The 24,907-nt window shown below is 42.3% G+C and overlaps 1 protein-coding gene across 1 annotated transcript in view; it reads right to left on the reverse strand.

Annotated features, from left to right (window-relative positions):
- Positions 1-24,907, reverse strand: part of MARCHF6 (membrane associated ring-CH-type finger 6) — a 123,106-nt gene that overhangs the window by 18,135 nt on the left and 80,064 nt on the right. The window contains exons 19-22 of the mRNA XM_074945044.1: positions 15,594-15,795; positions 13,417-13,486; positions 9,041-9,222; positions 7,376-7,510 (exon numbers count right to left, since the gene is read on the reverse strand). Of these exons, the coding sequence (XP_074801145.1) occupies positions 7,376-7,510; positions 9,041-9,222; positions 13,417-13,486; positions 15,594-15,795 (589 nt within the window). The remainder of the gene's footprint in view (positions 1-7,375; positions 7,511-9,040; positions 9,223-13,416; positions 13,487-15,593; positions 15,796-24,907) is intronic.

A 24,907-nucleotide genomic window follows, 5' to 3' on the forward strand; every position in this document is an offset into this window, starting at 1 on the left:
CATATGTTAACAGGCCTCATGATAATGCTGTCCCACACTGTACATGTAAACAAACTTAAAGCTTATCACAGCACAGAAGCCATGGTAAACATTGTTGGCTAGAAGGGGAAACTGAGAGACACACCTGAATGCCAAAGTAACTCATCTTTGGAATGCATCAATATTTGCAGCGAGTTAATGCTAGCTGAAAAGCCATTATGAAAAGTGTTATCTGTGCTGCAAGAACACAGACAAGTGTTTTCTAGCAAGCCAGGGAAAACTCTGTTGCTGACTCATAAAATCATTACCGAAGGATCACAGCCATCTCCCAGCAGGGCCTACCATACCACTGGCAAGGTACAAGAGCAAATTCAAATAGTAATACAAAGCACGCTGGACATGGGAGTCCAGCTCTTGGGTGTCACTTGTGGTGTTGGTCCTTAAGAAAAGCACTGTAAAGTTTTGTATTGATAATAGCAAACTCAGTGCTATCACTGTGCCAGACTCTTATCCCACACCTAAAACTGATGATATGCTGGATATTTTAAGCAAAGCTTAATATCTCAATTCTTTTTATTTAGTTAAGGGGTACAGGCAAATTCCTTTAGATGATGATGCACAGAAAAAAAAATCAGCTTTAATTAATGATACGGGGCTGTATGAATTCAAAATGTTACCATTTGGGTTAGTTAATGCAGGAGTCACTTTTCAGAGGCTGGTCAACTGAGTGTTAAATGGATTAAAGGACCTTACAGGGGCCCATGTCAACAATACAGAAGCGTTTAGTAACACTTGGGCTGATCACAGCAAAGCACAGAATGGCACACAAGGTTGCAGGGCAAGCGGTGACACAACCGCTCGCTGGTCTGGATTGCACCCTGGAATGCAATAAAACCCTAACTGCATTTCTCTGCATTCTTTGGGCTAGGGTCAGAGTTGTCTGGGCCGTCCACGGTCCTTCTATCACAGTGCATGCTTAAGTTCTGAAACATGGAGCCTTCTCTGTCCACTTGGCTACTCTGACCTTGGATGGCCCATCCTCTTACCCTCTGCTGCCCAAACTTCTTGTCTCTCTCATTGAGGCCCCCAGCCATTTATAACCTCTTGCTCGGTGATCTCTGTCTTTTTGTCCTGGCTTGGGAATTTCCATTCTCTCAACCTGCTGTTGAGGGGAATGGAAAGAACTGGTTTCCCTAAGATGTAGTTACTTTTTTGTAAGGCCTATTCAGGTGCTGATTGTTTTTAATGATTAGCTATTGTCCCTGGTCTGGGACAGGGAGGTACATGCTTAAAGGCTTGAAAGCAATGAGAGAGGCATTTATGATACAACAATTTTCAAAGCAACTTTGGAACATCATAATATCAACTAGAATTGTAGTAATACATACGCTCATCAAATCACCACAAAGACATCACAGATCATAAAATGGCAAACTTGTATTCAGATTTTTTAAAACAGTTTTTGTTAATACCGATTTACCTATAATACCTAGAGCTGGTCAAAGAATGAAATCCTATTTTCATAAGAATTTCAAAATTGTTTTCATTTTAAGAAGTGTTACCAGTTTTTAACTCCCCCCGCCCCCACACTCCGATAAACACATACCCCAAAATGGTTATCAAACTTTTTCGTTTTAACAAAAACCACATTGTTTTTGATAAATGAAAAATGTCAATAATCCTCAAAAGAGTTTTCAGTAATTTTTTAAAAAACACATAGAAAAGAGGCACTTTTTTGCAAGGAAAATTTGGCAACGTTGATACTTTTTACAACAAAAATGTAAGTTTTATAAAAAAGGTCATCACTGACAAAAAAAACCTATTCCAGGAAATTTCAAACACTGTGTAGTACAGCTAGAAGAAAGATTAAGATCTTAAGAGTCAACTTCTACTGCAATCTTAACTATGGAGTCACTATATGGTGCATCCATAATCCAATCTTTTCAGGAAGCTTTGTTAACAAAAAAGATTTTATTAAATTTAATTCCAGACTTCTGAGCATTTCCCTAGTTCATATTTGTTTGGAACTGAGACAGCGTTTCTGGATAATCTTTTTCATTCGAAATTCTTTGTTCTTGTTATTCCCATTGTTACGTAATGATAGTTTTATGAATAATCATGATCAGACTTGTACAACTTATTAGTAACAACAATGTACATTATAAAGACAACTCCACAGTGGTGGACAAATACAAAGATGCTATGTGAGCTTCAATGTGTAAATTAAGTTGTTCTCTTTCACGTTGAGACTGTTTTACACACCTAGTTATTGTAAGTAAATAAAAACTTGTTTGCATAGAAATTAGAGATTCACCATCTCAGAATACTTTTTGTTACTTGGTAGATACAGCTTTTACATGCTATCTTATACTGTGGTTAAAAAAGCTTATTCAAAGTTCAGTTTGGATGAAACAAACAACTACTTGTCACTTACAGCCCATAGTAACTCCACTTACTGTATCAAGCCCTTAGAGGATCTTTGCCCTCCTTTCCTAGCCCATCTTAAAATTGCTAGTCAAATCCAATTAGCAAGGAAATTCAGAGTTAACATGGATAATCTGGGTCAACAGTTCCTCCTTATGTGATTTTACACAGGTAGGAGGCGAATGACCATTACTATTTTCAAGTACCTAGACCAGGGGAATGGGCAGCAGTAAGTTAGCATAAGGCCACAGAAATCCACTAAACTCTTTGGTGGGCCATTTTTTCTTAACGGCTACATATTGTGTAACTCATAAACGTTTGCTACAATACAGCATGTTAATATTACAATTCACCATGGATTAACAGTGTAAAACAGAAGTGTTCTTAAATATAAAAAACGGCTACTCACCTCTCGTAACTGTTGCTCTTCGAGATGTGTTGCTCATGTCCATTCCAACAGGCGTGTGCACGCGCCACATGCATGATCGCCGGAAGCTTTTCCCTAGCGGTACCTGTAGGGTCAGCAGTGGATACCCCTAGAGTGGCGCCCTCATGGCGATGTATATATGACCCTGCCGACTCGCCGCCCGTTCAGTTCCTTCTTGCCAGAAGACTCCGACAGTGGGGAGACGGGCGGGACCTGGAATGGACATGAGCAACACATCTCGAAGAACAGTTACGAGAGGTGAGTAACCGTTTTTTCTTCTTCGAGTGATTGCTCATGTGCATTCCAATAGGCGACTTCCAAGCGGTTACCCCAGAGGACGGGTCGGAGTTCACCTGACTGTCGACTGGAGGACTGCCAAACCAAAAGCAGCAGCATCCCTCGCCTGCTGGGTAATTGCGTAATGGGAAGTGAAGGTGTGGACTGAAGTCCACGTTGCTGCCTTGCAGATGTCCAGGATAGGGACCTGTGCCAGGAAAGCCGCAGGCGTCGCTTGTGCTCTGGTGGAATGCGCTGTAATAGGTGGAGCTGGACTTTTAGCCAGGTCATAGTACGTCCTGATGCAGGACGTGATCCATGATGAGATAGGAAACCCCCTCATCCTTTCTGCAATTGCAATAAAAAGCTGTGGTGATGTACGGAATGGCTTTGTGTGTTCAATGTAAAAGGCTAAGGCCCGACTAACATCTAAGGTGTGAAACATGTGCTCCCTGTTGGTGGCAAGGGGTTTCGGGCAGAATACAGGCAAGAATGTGTCCTGGTTCACATGAAACTGGGAGACCACTTTGGGTAAAAACGCAGGGTGGGGGCAAAGCTGCACCTTGTCTTTATAAAACACTGTGTACGGGGGTTCGAAGGTCAGGGCTCTGAGCTTGGATACCCCTCCTCGCAGAGGTTATAGCTACTAGGAAGGCCACCTTCCAGGGCAGATAGGAGAGAGGGCGGGTAGCCATAGGCTCAAACGGGGGCCTCATGAGAGAGGATAGGACTAGGTTTAGGTCCCGGGGGGAACGGGCCGATGTACAGGTAGGTAAAGTCTGCCAAGGCCCTTAAGGAACCTGCCCACCATAGGGTTACTGAATACTAATCCCCCCAGCATTCCCAGGTGGAAGGCCGAAATGGCCGCCAGGTGTACCCTTAGGGATGATATCGCCAACCCTTGGCATTTGAGGTCCAAGAGGTAGTCTAGGACAAGGGGAACTGGGGCTGATTGTGGTTCAGATCCTCTTTGTTGGGACCAAATGGAGAAACGCTTCCACTTGGCCAGGTATGTGGTTCAAGTGGAGGATTTTCTGCTTCCCAATAGGACTTTCCTGACCGAGTTTGAGCACTGAAGTACCAAAGGGTTCAACCATGGAGTTTCCATGCTTTGAGGTGGATGGACTCCAGGTTGGGGTGCTGCAGCTGGCTGTGGCCCTGTGAAATTAGGGATGGGCAGATGGGGAGCTCTATTGGTATGACCACTAAAAGGTTCAGCAACACGGTGAACCAGTGCTGGCGGGGCCATGCTGGTGCTATCAGAATCAACGAGGCCCTGTCCTGGCAAACATTGAGGAGCAGTCTGTGTGTGAGGGGGAACGGTGGAAACGCATACATCAGGTGCCCCGCCCAAGATAGGTGACAGGAGTCCGCAATGGAGCCCGGGCTGTAGTTCAGGAAGGAGCAGAACCTCTGGCACTTCCTGTTGCCCCGCATAAAGAACAGGTCTGTATGGGGAAAGCCCCACTTCTGGAAAATTGAGTGGGTGATATCCAATCTGAGGGACCACTCGTGTCCCTGGAACGAGCGGCTGAGGCAGTCTGCCAGCTCGTTCTGCACCCCAGGAAGGTATGACGCCTGCAGGTGTATGGAGTGTGTGATGCAAAAATCCCACAGGGCGAGGGCTTCCCGACAGAGGGGAGAGGAGCGAGCACCACCCTGTTTGTTTATATAAAACATCGCTGTGGTGTTGCCTGTGAGTACTGATACGCACCTGTCTCAGAGACGGCTCTGGAATGTCTGGCATGCCAGGCGAACTGCTCTCAACTCTCGGACATCGATGTGCAGTGACAGCTCTGCCTGGGACCAGAGGCCTTAGGTTCTGACACTGCCCAGATGAGCTCCCCAACCAAGCGCTGAAGCATCCATAACCAGGACAATCGTCGGTTGGGGCTTTGCGAAAGGTACTCCCGCACAGACCATCTGAGGTTGGAGCCACCAGTGGAGGGGGCTGAGTATTCGCGGGGGGAGGGTCACTATTGAGTCCAATGAATCCCTGCCCTAGCACCTGTGCTAGCCACGCCTGTAGAGGTCGAAGGCGGAGCCCAGCGTGTTGCACCATGTATGTGCAGGTTGCCATATGTCCCAGAAGCCCCATACAGTTTCTGGCTGTGGTGATTAGGAAATGAAGGAGGGTATGAATAATGTCCAAGATTGCTTTGAAGCGTAGCTCTGGGAGGAACGCCCTTGTGACCTACAGTCCAGGAGGGCTCCAACGAACTCTGTGCTTTGAGTGCGGGTCAGGATAGACTTGGATTCGTTCAAAGTAAGGCCCAGTCTGAGGAATGTGTCCCTGACCAGGGATACATGCTGTGCTACCCTTGTTTGGGATTCTGCCTTGAGAAGCCAGTCATCCAGGTATGGGAAAACCTGGACCCGGCGCCTGTGGAGGAACGCTGCCACAACCGCCATACGCTTGGTGAATACCCGAGGGGCGGAGGAAAGGCCGAACAGAAGCTCCCTGAACTGGTAGTGATGGCCACCGACTACGAACCTGATAAAACGCCTGTGGGAAGGGATAACTGAAATATGGAAATATGCGTCCTTCATGTCGAGGGCGGCGTACCAGTCTCCCGGCTCCATTGAGGGAATGATGGTGGCCAGAGAGACCATGCGAAACTTTACTTTTTTTATGTATGAGTTAAGGTCTCGCAGGTCCAGGACAGGCCGAAGCATCCTCTTGGCCTTGGGGATAAGGAAATAACAGGAGTAGAACCCCTTCCCCCTGAATTGCTGAGGGACCTCCTCTATCGCGCCTAGCTCTAGGAGCGACTGAACTTCCTGTAAAAGAAGTTGCTCATGAGAAGAGTCCCTGAAGAGGGATGGGGGAATGGGGGTGGGAGGGCGGTATGGAGCAGAATTGGATAGACTATCCCACCCCTACCGTGCTGAGGACCCAGCGATCTGACATGATCTGAGCCCAAGCCTGGTAGAAACGGGAGAGTCGGTTCACAAAGGGACGGAAAGGATCCGGTAAGGTGACTGGTGCACCGTCCTCATGTGTAACTTCAAAAGTTAGGCTTAGGGTCAGGGAGCTGTTTAGTCAAACCCTGGCCTTGGCCCGAAGAGGACTGTGGGTGCCTCCTATTGTTTCTGCTCCTCCTTCTAGGTGGTCCTTGGTAGAAGCAAGATGGGGGCTGAGGCCTAAAAGGCCTTCTCTGAGGTGCCGGGTCCCTCCTCGGTGCCGGGACATCCCGCACCAAGGCTGGTGCATTGCGTACTGAGGAGACGGGTGCCAGTTCTGTCTGCGGCTGAAGGGCCGACTCCATCAAAAGGAGTTTCAGGCGGTAGTCCTGCTCTCTCTTTGTTCTGGGTTTAAAGCCCCTGCAAATAGGGCACTTATCTGTTTGATGGCCCTCACCAAGATACTTGAGACAATCGGCGTGCGGATCGCTTGTGGGCACAGCCCACACCTCTCACACGCTTTAAACCCCTGCAGCTGAGGCATACCCCAGCGCCGGGGAGAACAATAACTACAACTATTAACAACTTGAATAACTATCTACACTGAAGACAAAGGAAACCACTAGGCTAAGCAACTTGTGAGCAAACACTAAGCTGTTCCAACGACCGTCACGGGCGGTAAGAAGGAACTGAATGGGCAGCGGGTTGGCAGGATCATATATACGTCGTCATGAGGGCGCCACTCTAGGGGTCTTCACTGCCGACCCAACGGGTACCGCTAGGGAAAAGCTTCTGATGATCGTGCATGCAGACACCTATTGGAATGCACATGAGCAATCACTCGAAGAAGAAAAGCCCTTTACAGCATAACCTTTAAACAAACAACGTAAGTCTTTCACTAACCCCTTTTCCAATATGCAGAAGAGAAGGGGATTAATACATGAAAACATCAAAAAATAAATATCTTCAAGTTTTTTCTCTGCCTTTCCCAGTCTCTGCCTCCTCTCTGCTCCCCCATGGACACAGGGTCTACCACATGGGCAGTACTTAAGTTATATAGGTCAAAGATGGGAGGTAAAACAGATCTTGTGAAAATCTGAACCTGTGATCCTGAAGTGTCAAGCAACCGCCTTCTGGTTTAACAGTGCTAGGAACCCTCATAACCCACGAGTTGCCTTTTTTTTTTTTTTTTTTAAGCACTACACATGCACAGAAACTGAAAAATGCTGTAATACTTAATCAAATAGGAAACCATACCTCACACTGTATTTATAAAAGCCTTTAGAGAACCTCATACTCCAGTAAAAGCAAGGAAGTATTGAAAAGTCTGAATTCAATTAAAAACAAAACCAGCAATTAACTGACCTGCCATGGGTAGAATAGAGGTGTCTGATCCAAAGGAACTCTCAAAGGAGCAACAATTACCAGTTCAAACAGAAGACCAAGCAGAAGTGGAACCACACCAGCTAGTAGCACAGCTACTATCAGTGTCTTCATTATCTAAAACACAAAAAGCCGGATTTATAAATGATGCCAGATGGCTAGTTCCAGTCAAAGCTGCACCTCTCAATTTCTCAAAGTTTAAAGCCTTTGCATGTTTACTCTTGAGAAAAATAAAAAGGCAGAAAAAATTGATACTGAATTAGTATATACGCAAAATCAAGTTCTGTTAACTGTAAATTACAATACACACCTGTAGTTACAAAATCTGTATTTTTAATGCTTTTTAGCCCAAAAAAGTAATTAACAGGATCCTCTTTGATGTCTTCTTTTTTTTTTAAACCACATACTCATATTTGACTGTCGTAGGTATGGAAAGTACCCAATGACCAGTACTTAATCAGGAAGAATTCTTCCAGTGTTTCTCCTCCCCAACACAATTATGATCAAGATGTGAGTTTTTTGTGTTATTTACAGGTTATGCAGTATTTGTTAAATTGATTAACAGACTGAATGTAATTCTGTCCTTGAATTTTTTGCATATAATAAAAGCAAAGGCATCCTGATCTAATTAACTTTGTCAGTGCAGGGTAGCAGAGGACAGACCCAAGGATATAATTTAGTATTGATATTGGCAATTTCCTTTGGCAAACTAAAGGAACTACAAATGAAGTGAAGAATGTGCTGATCAGGGAGACAGTTACAGCATGAAATATCTATTAAAACTGCTATTGTCTGTAAATATCTAGTAAGATGTAACCTTGAGAGGATCTTTCACAGGTTACCCCATTCCCCATGCATCTTTAAAATGTATCCATAAAGGGAAAAAATGTTACCATTCCAGAATTATAGCAAGGTTGAGTATGGAAGTTCTATAACTAAAACCAATTGAGACAGGTGAGGGCTTGCCTTGATTATGATGAAAACTTCCCTCAGTGTCATAAAGTCACTATTAGCATAAGAACCATTATGAAAATTGTCTCATCATAATTGGAGAGGAAGTGGGTTTTTTTTTTTTAAAGTATTCATCTGAACAACGCCACAAATTTGGTGATCTGAAAGAGCTTTCTGAAAATGTGCACCGTGCAGCTACACAACATATGCCTGTACAAAACAAATGGTTTCCCATAACTGACTATCATCTCCAGTCTTATTTTTGGCACTTCACGAATACTGTGAAGTCTCTAAACAGGTGAACACTTCACAATTTTCATCTGTTACTATTTACAGAATAGAAGTAAACAACTGTAAACAAATATTTCTTGAGATCATGTGACACAGGTTTTCACTGGATAGTATCCTGTACTATGTTTCATTTAAATGTGAACGTAATAGTTAAATAGTACTGTGGCGCTCAAAGGACTGATTCATTAACATTCTGTTTGAATACGGTTTCCATCAGAACAGTGATTACTGTTCAGAAGTCCAAACTCAGACTGAGTAGCTTTAGGGGAAGGAGGCTGGGGATCAAAAAGGAATAAACAGTACAAGGTGAGTTTGAGGAGGAGGAGGAAGCAAGTATAACTCATTAAAAAAGCAGAATATGCTGTTTGATAATACAGCAAAAGCTTTCTTCTATCAAGAACTTACCATGAGGGACCACTCTTTAACCTTCTGAAAAATCACTCTGCGACCCTGCGGCATCCATGCGACTAGAACGGTCACTGCCCGAATGGTTAGCCAGCAGACATAAAGACCACAAGCAGCTGTGTACAGTTCATGGATTTTGGCGGCTCCCGTCCAAAATGACATTAACCAACGGCCAGCAAATACTGGAAATGTAGAGATTAATAAATATACTAAGACTAAGTAGCAGGATTATTTTACCTATTAGTGAAGGATGACAACTATAGTGTAAATTTGCCTCAGTCTTAACCCCAATGTAAAATATGAGTTTTCAAAATCTTGTGCTGAGTTCACAAATATTGCAAATTTCAATTGGTTTGTTATCTCACATCCTAGACAAAAAACAAAACATCCAGTTAGATTCACGAATTTTAATTTCAAGGATAAGTTTAAAAACAAAGCTGAAATAGTAATGGTTCATTCTCAAAACTTATGGCATTCAATTCCATTTGTGGCATTCAATCTAGCACAAAACAAAAGTGTCTAGAGTGCAACAAAAATGTTTAGATACATTCTAACAGTAAGCTTGAAACTGGCTCATTTTCCATTAATACTACAATCTTGCTACAGAAGTACTCTTAGTACCATGATGGTGGGGACCATGAGAGCACCCCAAGTATTTAAAAATAGAAACAATAACGGTCTTTCTTCCGTACCAGGCTATAGGAGAAATCGCTCCATTGTCTTATTTATAGATTTCGTTTGCTTGCTGGCTTATGTTTAGGAGAGGTTGGGTGTGCTGTGTGAAGTTACTGAGAAAAAATTAAGTCAAAGATAGGAGTAGTTTGAAAGAAGTCCAGGTCCATGGTCATTATCTCACTCATCTCTCACAGGTAACAAGTTACATAATTTAGATATATGTCCTGTGAAAAATACCATCTCCAAAAACTTACTAGCCTCCCCAACTGGTTGACAATTTCAGTGTTCCGGGGGGGGAAGAGTTACTGTAGGAGGGCGAGGCTGCAGAAAGGCGCTCTCTCATGTAGCTAAGGGACCATCTCATGGAAGGCATAAAATATCAAGAGAAGGACCATGAACTGGACTATTTAATTGAGAGTAAAGGCAGAAAGAAGAGTGTCAGAGGGAATGTTCACAGCAACTTCTATTGCTAAGCAGATTGGCTGTTGCATTTTGTACCAACTGGTGCTTTCTTGGTTTTGTTCCTAGTTAGCAGATGCAGCAATCAAGACTGCAAGTCACAAATGCATGGATCTGACTGGCCCTGTCTGCAACTGCTAGGACGAGGTGCAATCTCCACTTAGTGGGTCAGTAACCAGTTACAGGTTACAGCTGGATTTGTTTGCCACCCTGCCTATTTGGGCATCTAACAGCACTAAAAAGAGTTCAAAGGGTTGGCCTTCACTAGATAATTAGTCCATGTTAAAAGCTGTGTTAACTCGTGTGTGTAATGTGATTTTGTAATCAGTATAGACAAGAACAAGTTGTGTTCAACATGTATCTTGTCATGGTTAAAAATGTGGTTTCAGTAGGATTTACCCACGATCATGTGATGTAATATTACACACTATTTGTTCCTGTCTACACAGAATGCAAAATCATGTTTAACATGTTAAGTTTACACAACTCCTCAAGGTCATATTCTAAGATGACCTAATTGTCCAGTGAAGGCAAGCCTTAAAAAAGGATCTCAAGGCTGTATGCAGACTGACAATTTAAGGGTAAAGTGCATCACTTTGTGCATACCAGTACTTTATAGTATGGTAGTGTGCCAACGGAGATCACAGCACAAATGCGCTAGGCACTACACCTAAAAGTATCAAGACAGTGCCAAACCAATGTGCATGCTTTGTTTTAAAATATCATGTATATTTATGACAATACGTTGTTTTAGTTACAAATATACCATACACTAGCATTTATAATTTCATTTTGCTTTAGTTTAGGTTATTATAACTAATCACAGTTTCAGGGGAGTTAAGTAATGAAATGGGTTGGTGCACCAGCCTTTTACCACTAAGCAAAGTTAAAATTCTACACTGAAACACCAGGGAACTATTTCTTTCCTCATTCTTTCTTACATCTTTTTCCCCTCACAGCAGTCATCTCGCAATTATCATTCTCTGAGAACCAGACTAGATCAATTATTTATGGTTTCCATGGGCCAGGCCAGATATGTTGTTTACAAAGCTGCATAGTGACATTTGCACACACGCAACCCACATGATGCCTCGTTGAAATGATCCCCCCTTTCTGCATAAGCCCTAAAATTTATCAACAAGAGTTTCCATCACTACCACACAAAAAAAGGAAGACTCATCCCCCACCCTTTAAAAATAATAGTTTACTAGCTTTCAGTACAATACAATTATAATGTAATAATCTGCATATAATATCAAAGTATCACAAAAGGACACAACTCAAGATCATTCATAAGATTAATTTAATCACTAAAGTGTATTGGTTTATTGGTAACTAATAAGAATACCAACAGGACTTCTGTATCCACAGTAGCCAGAGGTTAGAATTCCCTAGCTGATAGTGTTTAAACTTCACTTATCTCACTGAAAGTACAAGTGAAACAATTAGTTACAAAGTGCTCCAATAAACACTGATAATATTCACCCCCAAACTCCTCAAAAACCAAGAGTTTATCCAATAAAAAACAGAAAAACACTAGAAATGAGTATTTGTCTCTAAAGGCTTGTCTACACAAAGCAATAATGTGAACTGCGAGGGTATAATTTCTAAAGTACACTAACGTGCATGCATGCAGCCATGCAGATCCAAGAGGTTCCCTAGTGCACTTTAACATGTACTGTTTCAAACACCACTACATTAAAACACAGTAGGGAAAGATTAAAAAGCGATTACTATATAAGATATATTATTCATTACAATATATAAAAAAATAAAAAAACCCTGATATTTGGACATTATATAAAACTCAAATTCTAGAAATAAGCCCTGAAAAAATGAAATTAATAAACCATGAAAAACAGAATCTCTATTGTTCTGTCAAACAATTTCAGAAGTATGCAATGAAGATGCACAGTTTACAAAGATTTGATTAATATTCTGTCCATGAAAACAGAGTCAATGTGTATCAGTACTGCAACCTCTAATATACAAACCATGTGCAGTATTAAGTCTCATTCCCTCCTTCAACACTATCAGATGAATGCTAGTCTCAATAATTCAAATCCAATCTTGACCTCAAAGTCATGAAGGTGATCTTGGTGCATGACAGATGTGGCAGTTTCCTGAAACATCTCTGGGAGACCTTACTGAATTACTTTTAAGTGTCATTGGGGTACACAGTATTAAATGAATGGTGTATATATTACTGTGAGCTGGGATTGCAAGTAACTTCTCTAAGGGGAGATATGACAGATGAGAGACCTGGGGGTTCAGAGGACTATATTGAACAATGTGCCAGATAAGAATGGACTTTTTGGAACAAAAAGCGTTAAGTGGGTTTCCTGGGGAATATATAAGGGAAGATGAATGAAAATTCCCCTTCCTCTGTTATGCAAAAACCCAGCCTTTTGAAGTTATACCTTGAAGAGTGAACCATTGTCTTTTGATCACCTGTTACGTGAGGCCAAGATCAAAGGCCCAAATTGTAAAAAGGAAAGACTGAACTACTCATGGTTGTTCAGGTTTTGAATCTGAGAGAGTTATAAACTTATAACCACAGGGAAAACTCAGCTGTGGGTTTTGTAGGACTGATACGTACCAGAGTCAGAGGTTGGAGTTGAGGTGACCTCTGGTAAGCTTTTTAGTATGCATGAAGGTTCTTTTATTATTTGAATGTTTTCTGTAATGCTTTCACCTTAAGAAGAAACATGCTTGCTTAGAAAGAGCAGTGTGATAACCTGTAATCGTAGCAATTACAATGTTCATAGCTTCTGGAGAGAAAAAAAAGCAGACACTGGTCTTTTAGGCCGTCTGGCTTGCCAGAGATATCACACTGTAGACTAGGCAGGGAACTTTGCAACCTGGAAAGCCCCTGGTCGGGAGGGACACACACACACAGGTCTTTGTCCAAGAGAGGTAAAAACTGAAGAGCTAGGAGCCTAAAGTGGGTTCCCTCAGGGGACCATGGATGGGGAATATAGGTGCAGTTGCTTTGAACTGTGACAATAAGATGCTACAGTAGTCATCCGTCTCCCTTCCACTGTATTGACATTTGGATAAAGACACCATTTTTGATTTATGAATCTGTCATTTTGAATTTAGACTATTACGTTATCAAAAAGGTTAAAAACACATTCCCAACATTTTTCTGTGATTGCACAGTTTCAATTTTAAACCAACTATTGCCATAAATGCAAGTATGGGGTGTTTGTTTTTACACAGTATCGTAGCATAACACGTACCTGGTAACGTAAGGCAGATAAGACTGGCAATCAGTAATGTTATACACATGAAAACAATCAACAGAAATATCTGAAAGACAAAATATAAAGGGAGACAGTTAACAGAAAAACTGAAAGTTGCTTAACTGATTGTTAGCAAAACGTTATGTATCAAAATATGCATCCATTTAGGAATCAGTAATCTAGATAGTAAATGCAACACATAAAATTTCTATTCCAGTTATTTTAGTTCAGATAGGAGAGCAGACAGTCAGACTTGCTGACTCATTATTCAGCTCCTCAATTATTAACAAAAAAGAAAAGGAGTACTTGTGGCACCTTAGAGACTAACCAGTTTATTTGAGCATGAGCTTTCGTGAGCTACAGCTCACTTCATCGGATGCATAGCATATTGTGGAAACTGCAGAAGACATTATATACACACAGAGACCATGAAACAAAACTTCCTCCCACCCCACTGTCCTGCTCGGGGTGGGAGGAAGTTTTGTTTCATGGTCTCTGTGTGTATATAATGTCTTCTGCAGTTTCCACAATATGCTATGCATCCGATGAAGTGAGCTGTAGCTCACGAAAGCTCATGCTCAAATAAACTGGTTAGTCTCTAAGGTGCCACAAGTACTCCTTTTCTTTTTTCTTTTTACGAATACAGACTAACACGGCTGTTACTCTGAAACCTGTCAATTATTAACAGGATTCTGTTGTCCGCACAGTCTCAGATATTTGGGTGTTTCCAGCTCCATTGGAAACCCTGATTTATTCACCAACCAAACTGTATAAAAATGAGCAGAGGTACTATGGAAAAAACAGTATTTAATTATGTCATCAAAATATTGTAGTGCTAATACACAAGGCAGCAGAGCTAAAGATTCACAGACAACCTTCAGAATTTCTCACCTTTTGACCCTTTCACTTTGATACTCTAATATTCTATGCTTTGGTTTGGGCATTTCTAGGTTTTTCTTGTTTTTAAAACAAAAATAAATAAAGTTCCATCTGCTACAACTATTTGGGGGACAGGAGAAGAACACCATCCTACACAGTATTCTGAGAGGCAAGGGCTCCTGTGCCTCCTTTGAAATGCATGGGTGTCACAGTTCCAAGGTTAATTGCACCTCCGTGGTCTGCTCCAAGACACCTCTTTAGGTCACTCTTGCGAAACTCAGAAGCCCCACACAATCTTATCTTCAGCTCTGCAGGAGAAAATCTCTGCTCCATACTATGGACCTGACAAGTTCTTGTACACTTGGCACCACTAAATGAGGCTGGCACAGGTTCGGTCTGCTCCAGCGGCAGCTCTGAACAGTTTAGACTCCTTCAACGCTCCCAATCCCTAACCAGCACCTGCACGAGAGGTTTACTCCCAGGGGCATAACTGACTTTTGCTTAACCTGGAATTTCAGCTACCACCAGGCTAGCTAACTTTGACAACCTGTAGATTAGTCTAGAAAGGCAAATTCACTGCATGTAAAAGTTCATTATTAATAATCAAAAAGTCAAGGCAAGTAAATTAGTAAAAAATTCGACTTCTAAAATACATGCACCGCACTTCCAACGTCTAACGCTGACAAAACAATCTCATTAAATATTACCATAGGGGAAGAAAATACATTGGACAAGTAGTTGAGACACCACTTTTACAATTCCTCGGAACTAGTAGCGGTCCTTTTGATTATCTACTTGCCGCCTTTAAAATATATATATATATATATATATATACACACACACACACACACACACGCTCTTCTTCCTATCTTTAATTTTTTAAAAAACACTAGATAAACAAAGCTGAGCATTCATATCTCATCATGGATCACAATATGTATGGAATCTATAATAATTGGATGCAAGAGGGCATGAGGGGCTGGTTATATATGTTTCAAACTGAAAAAAAGTTATATCAAAGTCAACTACATGAGTATAAAGTAGGAAGACATTTGCTAACAAAATAATACACAAAGTCCAAGATACTTAGTAAAGTATGGGGCCTTAATTATTTAGCTTCCAAAAATGATGCTATCATCAAATCTTCCTGAAAAGATATCCTATGTTCTTTTCTTTGTTTATATTACCGTAGTTCCTAGGAATCCTAGTGATGGACCAGGACCCCACTGTATTCTATGTTTGTACAGCACCTAGCAAAGAGATGGTCCTCTTTTTAAAGGGTTAGATCTACCTACCCTGAGTGGGAATTTTAAAGGCCTGTGGTAAGGCTGGAAACCCACAGGTCCTCCTTGCTGAAGTATGGCTTGATGGGCTGCATGAAGACCTTCTCCCACAACTGGAATGGCATTGTTATTGCGAGCATGCTGGTTATTAGGTTGCTGGTTTGCATTGTTCTCATTCTCTTCCTGGTCTCCAAGTAAGTAAGAATGGAGGTCCCTGTGGCAAAAAGCATGAAATGATTGTGTAATTTCCTCTGGATTTGTTACATGAATGAAAACCTAGAGAAAGCACACCACAGAGCTATATTCATCAGCATTTGTTTAATGAACAAGGTAAAAGGACTGATCACTGAAATATCATGAAGCAACACATAGAAAGCAGCATTTGGCAGGTTTCATTCTTTTTTCTGTAAGTGTTCTACCTGTTGTTTTTTAAATATGTTAGAACATACAAATCTTGGAAGAAAAACAATTTGGGTACAGGTTAAAAGAACTGTTGCAGCACAGCTACAATCTGTAACCACTGAGTCATTCATCTGACTATTTAAAAACAATATTGGTTACAAAAATGTCATGAACAGAAGAGGAAAACTTTGTCAAAATCTCTGCTGGTGTAAACAGGCACAGCACCACTGATGTAAGAGTTCTCACTTTTACTGGTATTATGTTGGCTGGAGATTGTTCCTTACATGGCTGGATTAAACAGGACAACAACATATCAACTCACATTGTGAAAAGTATCTTCAGTGTAATAACTGGGGAAGAGTCAACATTGTTTTTGTAAAGGGAAATCATGCCTTACCAATCTACTAAAATTCTTTGAAGGGGGTGAAACTGGGCCTCAGTGGGTCACAACTGAGGATGCCAAATTCAGGACAAACTGCTGAAAACAGGGCAAACACAACCCAAAACTGGTGGTTATTCTTCCATAAGATACCAAACCAGCAACAAAAGTAAACTTCTGTTTCACCAAACTGGCTAACAAGAAGCCATAAAAGCAGTTTCCTTAGGCATTCCAGTTCTTATTTCACCACCAAAAACACTGGATTTAGAGATGAGTGGTTCTCTACAACCCGTCTCATTAAATAAAAGGTTCTTCTTTCATACACCCAAGTCAATATATAACTCAGATCTTACCCCAAAATCACACTGATGCCAGTCCTTTAGTATCTAAAATCTAAAGGTCTATTTATAACAAAGAAAGAAAGAAAGGCGAGAGTTAAAATTGGTTAAAGGAATCAAATACATACAATAAATGCAACGTTCTTGGTTCAGGCTTGCAGCAGTGATGGAATAAACTGCTGGCTTAAGTTAAGTCTCTGGCTGCTTCCAAGTCATTGGAAGGTCCTCAGTCCATTGCTTAAAATACTTCCATTAGTATAAGTTTATAGTCCAGAGGCCTGATCAAGAAAGAGGCTGGAGCAGGATTGAGGCAAAATGGAGGCATTTCCAGGGCCTTTTATATCTTCTGCCATGTGGAGGGAATCCCACTGTTCTTACTGTGGAAAGTACAGTAACAAGATGGTGGTTGGAGTCACATGGACAAGTCACATGTCCATGCATTTCGCCTAATCATTGCAGGAAGCCATTACCTATACTCCAGACAGTACACTTGCAGGACAGTCCATTCAGTGTAGATGGGTGTCTCCCATTGTCCACTGTCAGTTAAGTGTTTCTTGATGAGCCACTTAATTTGAATAGTCCCTCCAAGATATCCTGGCTAATTACCTTGTGGGCATTACTGCAGGAGCAAACATTTGCAATCCAGGTATAGAGCGAATATTCATAACTTCAAATACAAAACTGATATATGCATGCAGATAGCATAATCATATTAAGCAAATCATAACCTTTCCATAGACATCTCACATGCCACATTTTGTACAAGATTTCTTGCAACTATGTAACAGTAGTTGCAACAATGATCTCTGTGGTCATATTTTAATTAGATAATGTCACAGGGGGTCAACAAGCATGTGGACAAGGGGGATCCATGGGATAAAGTGTACTTAGATTTTCAGAAAGCCTTTGACAAGGTCCTTCACCAAAGGCTCTTAAGCAAAGTAAGCAGACATGGCATAAGAGGAAAGATTCTCTCATGGTTTAGTAACTGGTTAAAAGACAGGAAACAAAGGGTAGGAATAAATGATCAGTTTTCAGAATGGAGAGAGTTGAATAGCTGTGTCCCCCAGGGGTCTGTACTGGGATCAGCCCTATTCAACTTATTCATAAATGATCTGGGAAAAGGGGTAAACAGTAAGGTGGCAAAATTTGCAGATGATACAAAACTTCTCAAGATAGTTAAGTCCCAGGCAGACTGCAAAGAGCTACAAAAGGATCTCAAAAAACTGTGTGACTGGGCAACAAAATGGCAGATGAAATTCAATGTTGATAAATGCAAAGTAATGCACATTGGAAAACAATCCCAACTATACATATAAAATGATGGGGTCTAAATTAGCTGTTACCACTCAAGAAAGAGATCTTGGAGTCATTGTGGATTGTTTTCTGAAAACATCCACTCAATGTGCAGCACCTTAGAGACTAACCAATTTATTTGAGCATAAGCTTTCGTGAGCTACAGCTCACTTCATCGGATGCATACTGTGGAAAGTGTAGAAGATCTTTTTATACACACAAAGCATGAAAAAATACCTCCCCCCACCTCACTCTCCTGCAAGTAATAGCTTATCTAAAGTGATCACTCTCCTTACAATGTGTATGATAATCAAGGTGGGCCATTTCCAGCACAAATCCAGGGTTTAACAAGAACGTCTTGGGGGGGGGGGGAGGAGGGGGTAGGAAAAAACAAGAGGAAATAGGCTTGAATAAAGACTGGGAGTGGCTAAGTCATTATGCAAGGTAACCTAAGTTAATTGTATCCAATTTGCAAATGAATTCCAATTCAACAGTCTCTCGCTGGAGTCTGGATTTGAAGTTTTTTCGTTGTAATATCGCAACTTTCACATCTGTAATCGCGTGACTAGAGAGATTGAAGTGTTCTCCGACTGGTTTATGAATGTTATAATTCTTGACATCTGATTTGTGTCCATTTATTCTTTTATGTAGAGACTGTCCAGTATGACCAATGTACATGGCAGAGGGGCATTGCTGGCACATGATGGCATATATCACATTGGTAGATGTGCAGGTGAACGAGCCTCTGATAGTGTGGCTGATGTTATTAGGCCCTGTGATGGTGTCCCCTGAATAGATATGTGGGCACAGTTGGCAACGGGCTTTGTTGCAAGGATAGGTTCCTGGGTTAGTGGTTCTGTTGTGTGGTATGTGGTTGCTGGTGAGTATTTGCTTCAGGTTGGGGGGCTGTCTGTAGGCAAGGACTGGCCTTTCTCCCAAGATTTGTGAGAGTGTTGGGTCATCCTTCAGGATAGGTTGTAGATCCTTAATAATGCGTTGGAGGGGTTTTAGTTGGGGGCTGAAGGTGACGGCTAGTGGCGTTCTGTTATTTTCTTTGTTAGGCCTGTCCTGTAGTAGGTGACTTCTGGGAACTCTTCTGGCTCTATCAATCTGTTTCTTCACCTCCGCAGGTGGGTATTGTAGTTGTAAGAATGCTTGATAGAGATCTTGTAGGTGTTTGTCTCTGTCTGAGGGGTTGGAGCAAATGCAGTTGTATCGCAGAGCTTGGCTGTAGACAATGGATCGTGTGGTGTGGTCAGGGTGAAAGCTGGAGGCATGTAGGTCGGAATAGTGGTCAGCAGGTTTCCGGTATAGGGTGGTGTTTATGTGACCATCATTTATTAGCACTGTAGTGTCCAGGAAGTGGATCTCTTGTGTGGGCTGGACCAGGCTGAGGTTGATGGTGGGATGGAAATTGTTGAAATCATGGTGGAATTCCTCAAGGGCTTCTTTTCCATGGGTCCAGATGATGAAGATGTCATCAATATAGCACAAGTAGAGTAGGGGGCGTTAGGGGACGAGAACTGAGGGAGCGTTGTTCTAAGTCAGCCATAAAAATGTTGGCATATTGTGGGGCCATGCGGGTACCCATAGCAGTGCTGCTGATTTGAAGGTATACATTGTCCCCAAATGTAAAATAGTTATGGGTAAGGACAAAGTTACAAAGTTCGGCCACCAGGTTAGCCGTGACATTATCGGGGATAGTGTTCTTGACGGCTTGTAGTCCATCTTGGTGTGGAATGTTGGTGTAGAGGGCTTCTACATCCATTGTGGCCAGGATGGTGTTATCAGGAAGATCACCGATGGAGTGTAGTTTCCTCAGGAAGTCAGTGGTGTCTCGAAGGTAGCTGGGAGTGCTGGTAGCGTAGGGCCTGAGGAGGGAGTCTACATAGCCAGACAATCCTGCTGTCAGGGTGCCAATGCCTGACATGATGGGGCGCCCAGGATTTCCAGGTTTATGGATCTTGGGTAGTAGATAGAATATCCCAGGTCGGGGTTCCAGGGGTGTGTCTGTGCGGATTTGATCTTGTGTTTTTTCAGGGAGTTTCTTGAGCAAATGCTGTAGTTTCTTTTGGTAACTCTCAGTGGGATCAGAGGGTAATGGCTTGTAGAAAGTGGTGTTGGAGAGCTGCTGAGCAGCCTCTTGTTCATATTCCGACCTATTCATGATGACAACAGCACCTCCATTGTCAGCCTTTTTGATTATGATGTCAGAGTTGTTTCTGAGGCTGTGGATGGCATTGTGTTCTGCACGGCTGAGGTTATGGGGCAAGTTGGAGAACACTTCAATCTCTCTGGTCACGCGATTACAGACATGAAAGTTGCGATACTACAACAAAAAAACTTCAAATCCAGACTCCAGCGAGAGACTGTTGAATTGGAATTCATTTGCAAATTGGATAGAATTAACTTAGGCTTGAATAGAGACTGGGAGTGGCTAAGTCATTATGCAAGGTAACCTATTTCCCCTTGTTTTTTCCTCCCCCCCCCCCCCGACGTTCTTGTTAAACCTTGGATTTGTGCTGGAAATGGCCCACCTTGATTATCATACACATTGTAAGGAGAGTGGTCACTTTAGATAAGCTATTACCAGCAGGAGAGTGAGATGGGGGGAGGTATTTTTTCATGCTTTGTGTGTATAAAAAGATCTTCTATACTTTCCACAGTATGCATCCGATGAAGTGAGCTGTAGCTCACGAAAGCTTATGCTCAAATAAATTTGTTAGTCTCTAAGGTGCCACAAGTACTCCTTTTCTTTTTGCGAATACAGACTAACACGGCTGTTACTCTGAAACCTGTCAATGTGCAGCGGCAGTCAAAAAAGAAAACAGAACGTTGGGAATCGTTAAGAAAGGGATATATAATAAGACAGAAAATATCATATTGCCCCTATATAAATCCATGGTACACCCACATCTTAAATACTGTATGCAGACGTGGTCACCCCATCTCAAAAAAGATACATTGGAATTGGAAAAGGTTCAGGAAAGGGCAACAAAAATTATTAGGGGTATGGAACAGCTTCTGTATGAGGAGACATTAATAAAATTGGGACTCTTCAGCTTGAAAAAAAGAGACGACTAAGGGGGGATATGTCGGGCTCAATGGGTAGTGATCAATGGCTCCATGTCTAGTTGGCAGCCGGTGTCAAGTGGAGTGCCCCAGGGGTCGGTCCTGGGGCCGGTTTTGTTCAATATCTTCATAAATGATCTGGAGGATGGTGTGGATTGCACTCTCAGCAAATTTGTGGATGATACTAAACTGGGAGGAGTGGTAGATACGCTGGAGGGCAGAGATAGGATACAGAGGGACCTAGACAAATTGGAGGATTGGGCCAAAAGAAACCTGATGAGGTTCAATAAGGATAAGTGCAGGGTCCTGCACTTAGGACGGAAGAACCCAATGCACAGCTACAGACTAGGGACCGAATGGCTAGGCAGCAGTTCTGCGGAAAAGGACCTAGGGGTTACAGTGGACGAGAAGCTGGATATGAGTCAGCAGTGTGCCCTTGTTGCCAAGAAGGCCAATGGCATTTTGGGATGTATAAGTAGGGGCATAGCGAGCAGATCGAGGGACGTGATCGTTCCCCTCTATTCGACATTGGTGAGGCCTCATCTGGAGTACTGTGTCCAGTTTTGGGCCCCACACTACAAGAAGGATGTGGATAAATTGGAGAGAGTCCAGCGAAGGGCAACAAAAATGATTAGGGGTCTGGAACACATGACTTATGAGGAGAGGCTGAGGGAACTGGGATTGTTTAGTCTGCAGAAGAGAAGAATGAGGGGGGATTTGATAGCTGCTTTCAACTACCTGAGAGGTGGTTCCAGAGAGGATGGTTCTAGGCTATTCTCAGTGGTAGAAGAGGACAGGACAAGGAGTAATGGTCTCAAGTTGCAGTGGGGGAGGTTTAGGTTGGATATTAGGAAAAACTTTTTCACTAGGAGGGTGGTGAAACACTGGAATGCGTTACCTAGGGAGGTGGCAGAATCTCCTTCCTTGGAAGTTTTTAAGGTCAGGCTTGACAAAGCCTTGGCTGGGATGATTTGATCGGGGATTGGTCCTGCTTTGAGCAGGGGGTTGGACTAGATGACCTCCTGAGGTCCCTTCCAACCCTGATAGTCTATGATTCTAAGGAAGTATTATTTACTCCTTCTCATAACACAAGAACTAGGGGTCACCAAATGAAATTAATAGGCAGCAGGTTTAAAACAATCAAAAGGAAGTATTTTTTCAAACAATGCACAGTCAGTCCGTGGAACTCTTTGCCAGAGGATTTTGTGAAGGCCAAGACTATAACCGGGTTCAAAAAAGAACTAGATAAGTTCATGGAGGATAAGTCCATCAACGGCTATTAGCCAGGATAAGCAGGGATGATGTCTCTAACCTCTGTTTGCCAGGGTCACCTGGCATTGGCCACTGTCGGAAGACAGGATACTGGGCTAGATGGACCTTTGGTCTGACCCAGTATGGCCGTTCTTATGTTCTTAACCTTTGAACAGCAGTTTAGAATTTGTGAACAAAAGAAGTGACAGGTTCTAAAATGTTTTCCCTACATTTTCTTTTCTCCCTAATAAGTCTCAATGTTTAAAAAAAAAAAATCTACAAAACCCCTAAAAATTGTCCTCGCAGCAGTCTGAGAGCATCAGTACCCAGTACTAGTGAACTTGAGTAGAGAGGGGCACCATCTCTGATATGCAGTGTTATTGACTGGCAGGACTTTATGGGGGTCTGGTAAAATCAAATACCTATTACGTATGCTCAGAAGCAATTTTTCATTCCCCACCCCCAAATCTAGCAAGAACTCCTCCTCAAAGGACTACTTACATAAAGCTCCCAACTTCAGACAATTCCTCCATCAGAATGTAGATTTAAAAATGGTAATTAAGTTTTTTTCACCCTTGCTTAATTAAAAAATGGCTGAAGGAATGTTTATTTGAGCCATCTCTACTGGTAACTGCAACAGCTGAAGATGCGTAATAGTTCCCATTGTTATCCCCCCAACTTGGTTCTCATCTCCACCTCCCTCCGTCACCTACTTTCCATTTGTATTCATCTTTGCGGATGAGGTATCCATGTTTTGACTGTATCTGAAGGTCAATTTTTCTATTAAGTTGGAGCTAAATATCTCATTTGTTTTTCAGGCATGAAAAGCTGAAAAGATTATTGCAAAGAGGAAGAAAGGATCTCACTCTCCATCCCAATCTCAAACCTCCCTAAGAATAATTCAGTCAAGAAAAAAACCTTCAAACTTGAAATATTATTAATGAGCAGTACAGGATTTGGGGAGTGCAAGTACACTTGTTTAAGTCAAATTATGAAACAGTCAAAAACTACTAAAACAGAACAGTTCCTTACCCTACAGTAACTGTGGTTCTTTGAGATGTTGTAGTCAGTATGGATTCTTAGGTGCACATGCATCATGTGTGCAAGCCCAGAATCTTTCGAATAGCAGAGTCCAGTGAGGTCACACATGTGCCCTGAGCCTCCTTGAGCTTCCGTGTGAAGGCATAAAAAGGGGGAGTGGCAGCAATCCCAACTCAGTCCCCTTGCAATTCAAAGCCCATGAGTGACTGCTGAGGACCTGGAAAAGTGGCGATGAAGAGTAGGTCATGGGATCCACAGACTATAACAATTCAAACAACCACAATCATAGTACAGTTAATAACCACTCCTTCTTTGAGCGTTAGTCACTGCAGGTGACTGGCAAACAATATTGACTCAGGATGGTGGGAATGGAGTATCAGCTGCATCTTCAAAATGAAACAGCTTGGCTCTTGAGGCAGCCAACTGTGGCCACAAATAGAAGAAAATCCTCTATTGTCCCCACAGCTATGAACATAATATCATGGAACTCTAGGTTTGCCCAGAGTGCAGTTTCTTCTCCCCTCATGTGGAATGAGGTCTTGGGATGAACACAGGTTGGTTTAAATGGAACTTGGAAATCATCTTGGGAATTTGTCATGAGGTTTTAGTATCACCGTGTCTTTATGGAACCAAAAGTACAGCTGTTCCACCACGACTGTCTGAAGTTCGTTCACTCTCTGGGCCGAGGTCATCGCTACCAAAATCACCGTTCTGAGAGTAAGCTGGTGAATGGAGAACTCCACAAGCTTTAGAAGGATGATGTTGCGGTCTCATACTAGAGCAGGTCCTCTGACCAGTGAGTAAGCATGCATTAGGCCCTTGACATATTTGGATACCATTGGGATGAGAGAAGACTGAGTCCAAAGGTATCAGTCCATGATATGCAGAGACTTCCACTACATTAACTTTGACTGAGCTAAATGAACGTCCAGAATGTTTTAACTGCAGCAAGTAGCCCAGAATCTTCAGTATCAGGGCCTGCAATGGGTTTAGGCCACTCTGGGTTGGAGGAATAAGTCTCTCTTGCACAGTATTCTGCTCTACGTCAGGATTTCCTGATTTTCCATGGCACTCAACCAGTCAATATCCAGGTTATAAGGTGCTGCGACTTCAGGTCTGGATGGAATCCTTGACAGTTTGACCATATGGTGTCTGTCGGATCAGGCCTTCCTTGTCTTGTTATGATTCAATTAAATTTTGACTCAATTGTGTATCGATCACTAGTGGAAGAAAAACACTTCTTTGGTCTGTACTAGTATCATCTCAGGGTATGTCTATGCAGCAGCTAGAGACTTGTGGCTGTCCCGTGCCACATGGTTTGAGCTGTGGGGCATTTTTTGTAACAGGCTCTTGGGAAAAGATCCCTGAAATAAGGAAGGGGGCAAGTGGGAGACAAGGAAAGGAACTGGATGGGGTAGCCATAGGCAATGATGATGGGCATTAATTCTTCATCTAATCTCTGACCACAACTGATGGAAGGAGGGAAAAGCGATTTCTGAAAGTTGGCTGCAGTATGGACTTGACACAACAGAGCTCTGAATACTCCT

The sequence above is a fragment of the Natator depressus genome, chromosome 2, assembly GCF_965152275.1.
Source record: "Natator depressus isolate rNatDep1 chromosome 2, rNatDep2.hap1, whole genome shotgun sequence".
NCBI classification, from domain to species: Eukaryota; Metazoa; Chordata; order Testudines; family Cheloniidae; genus Natator; species Natator depressus.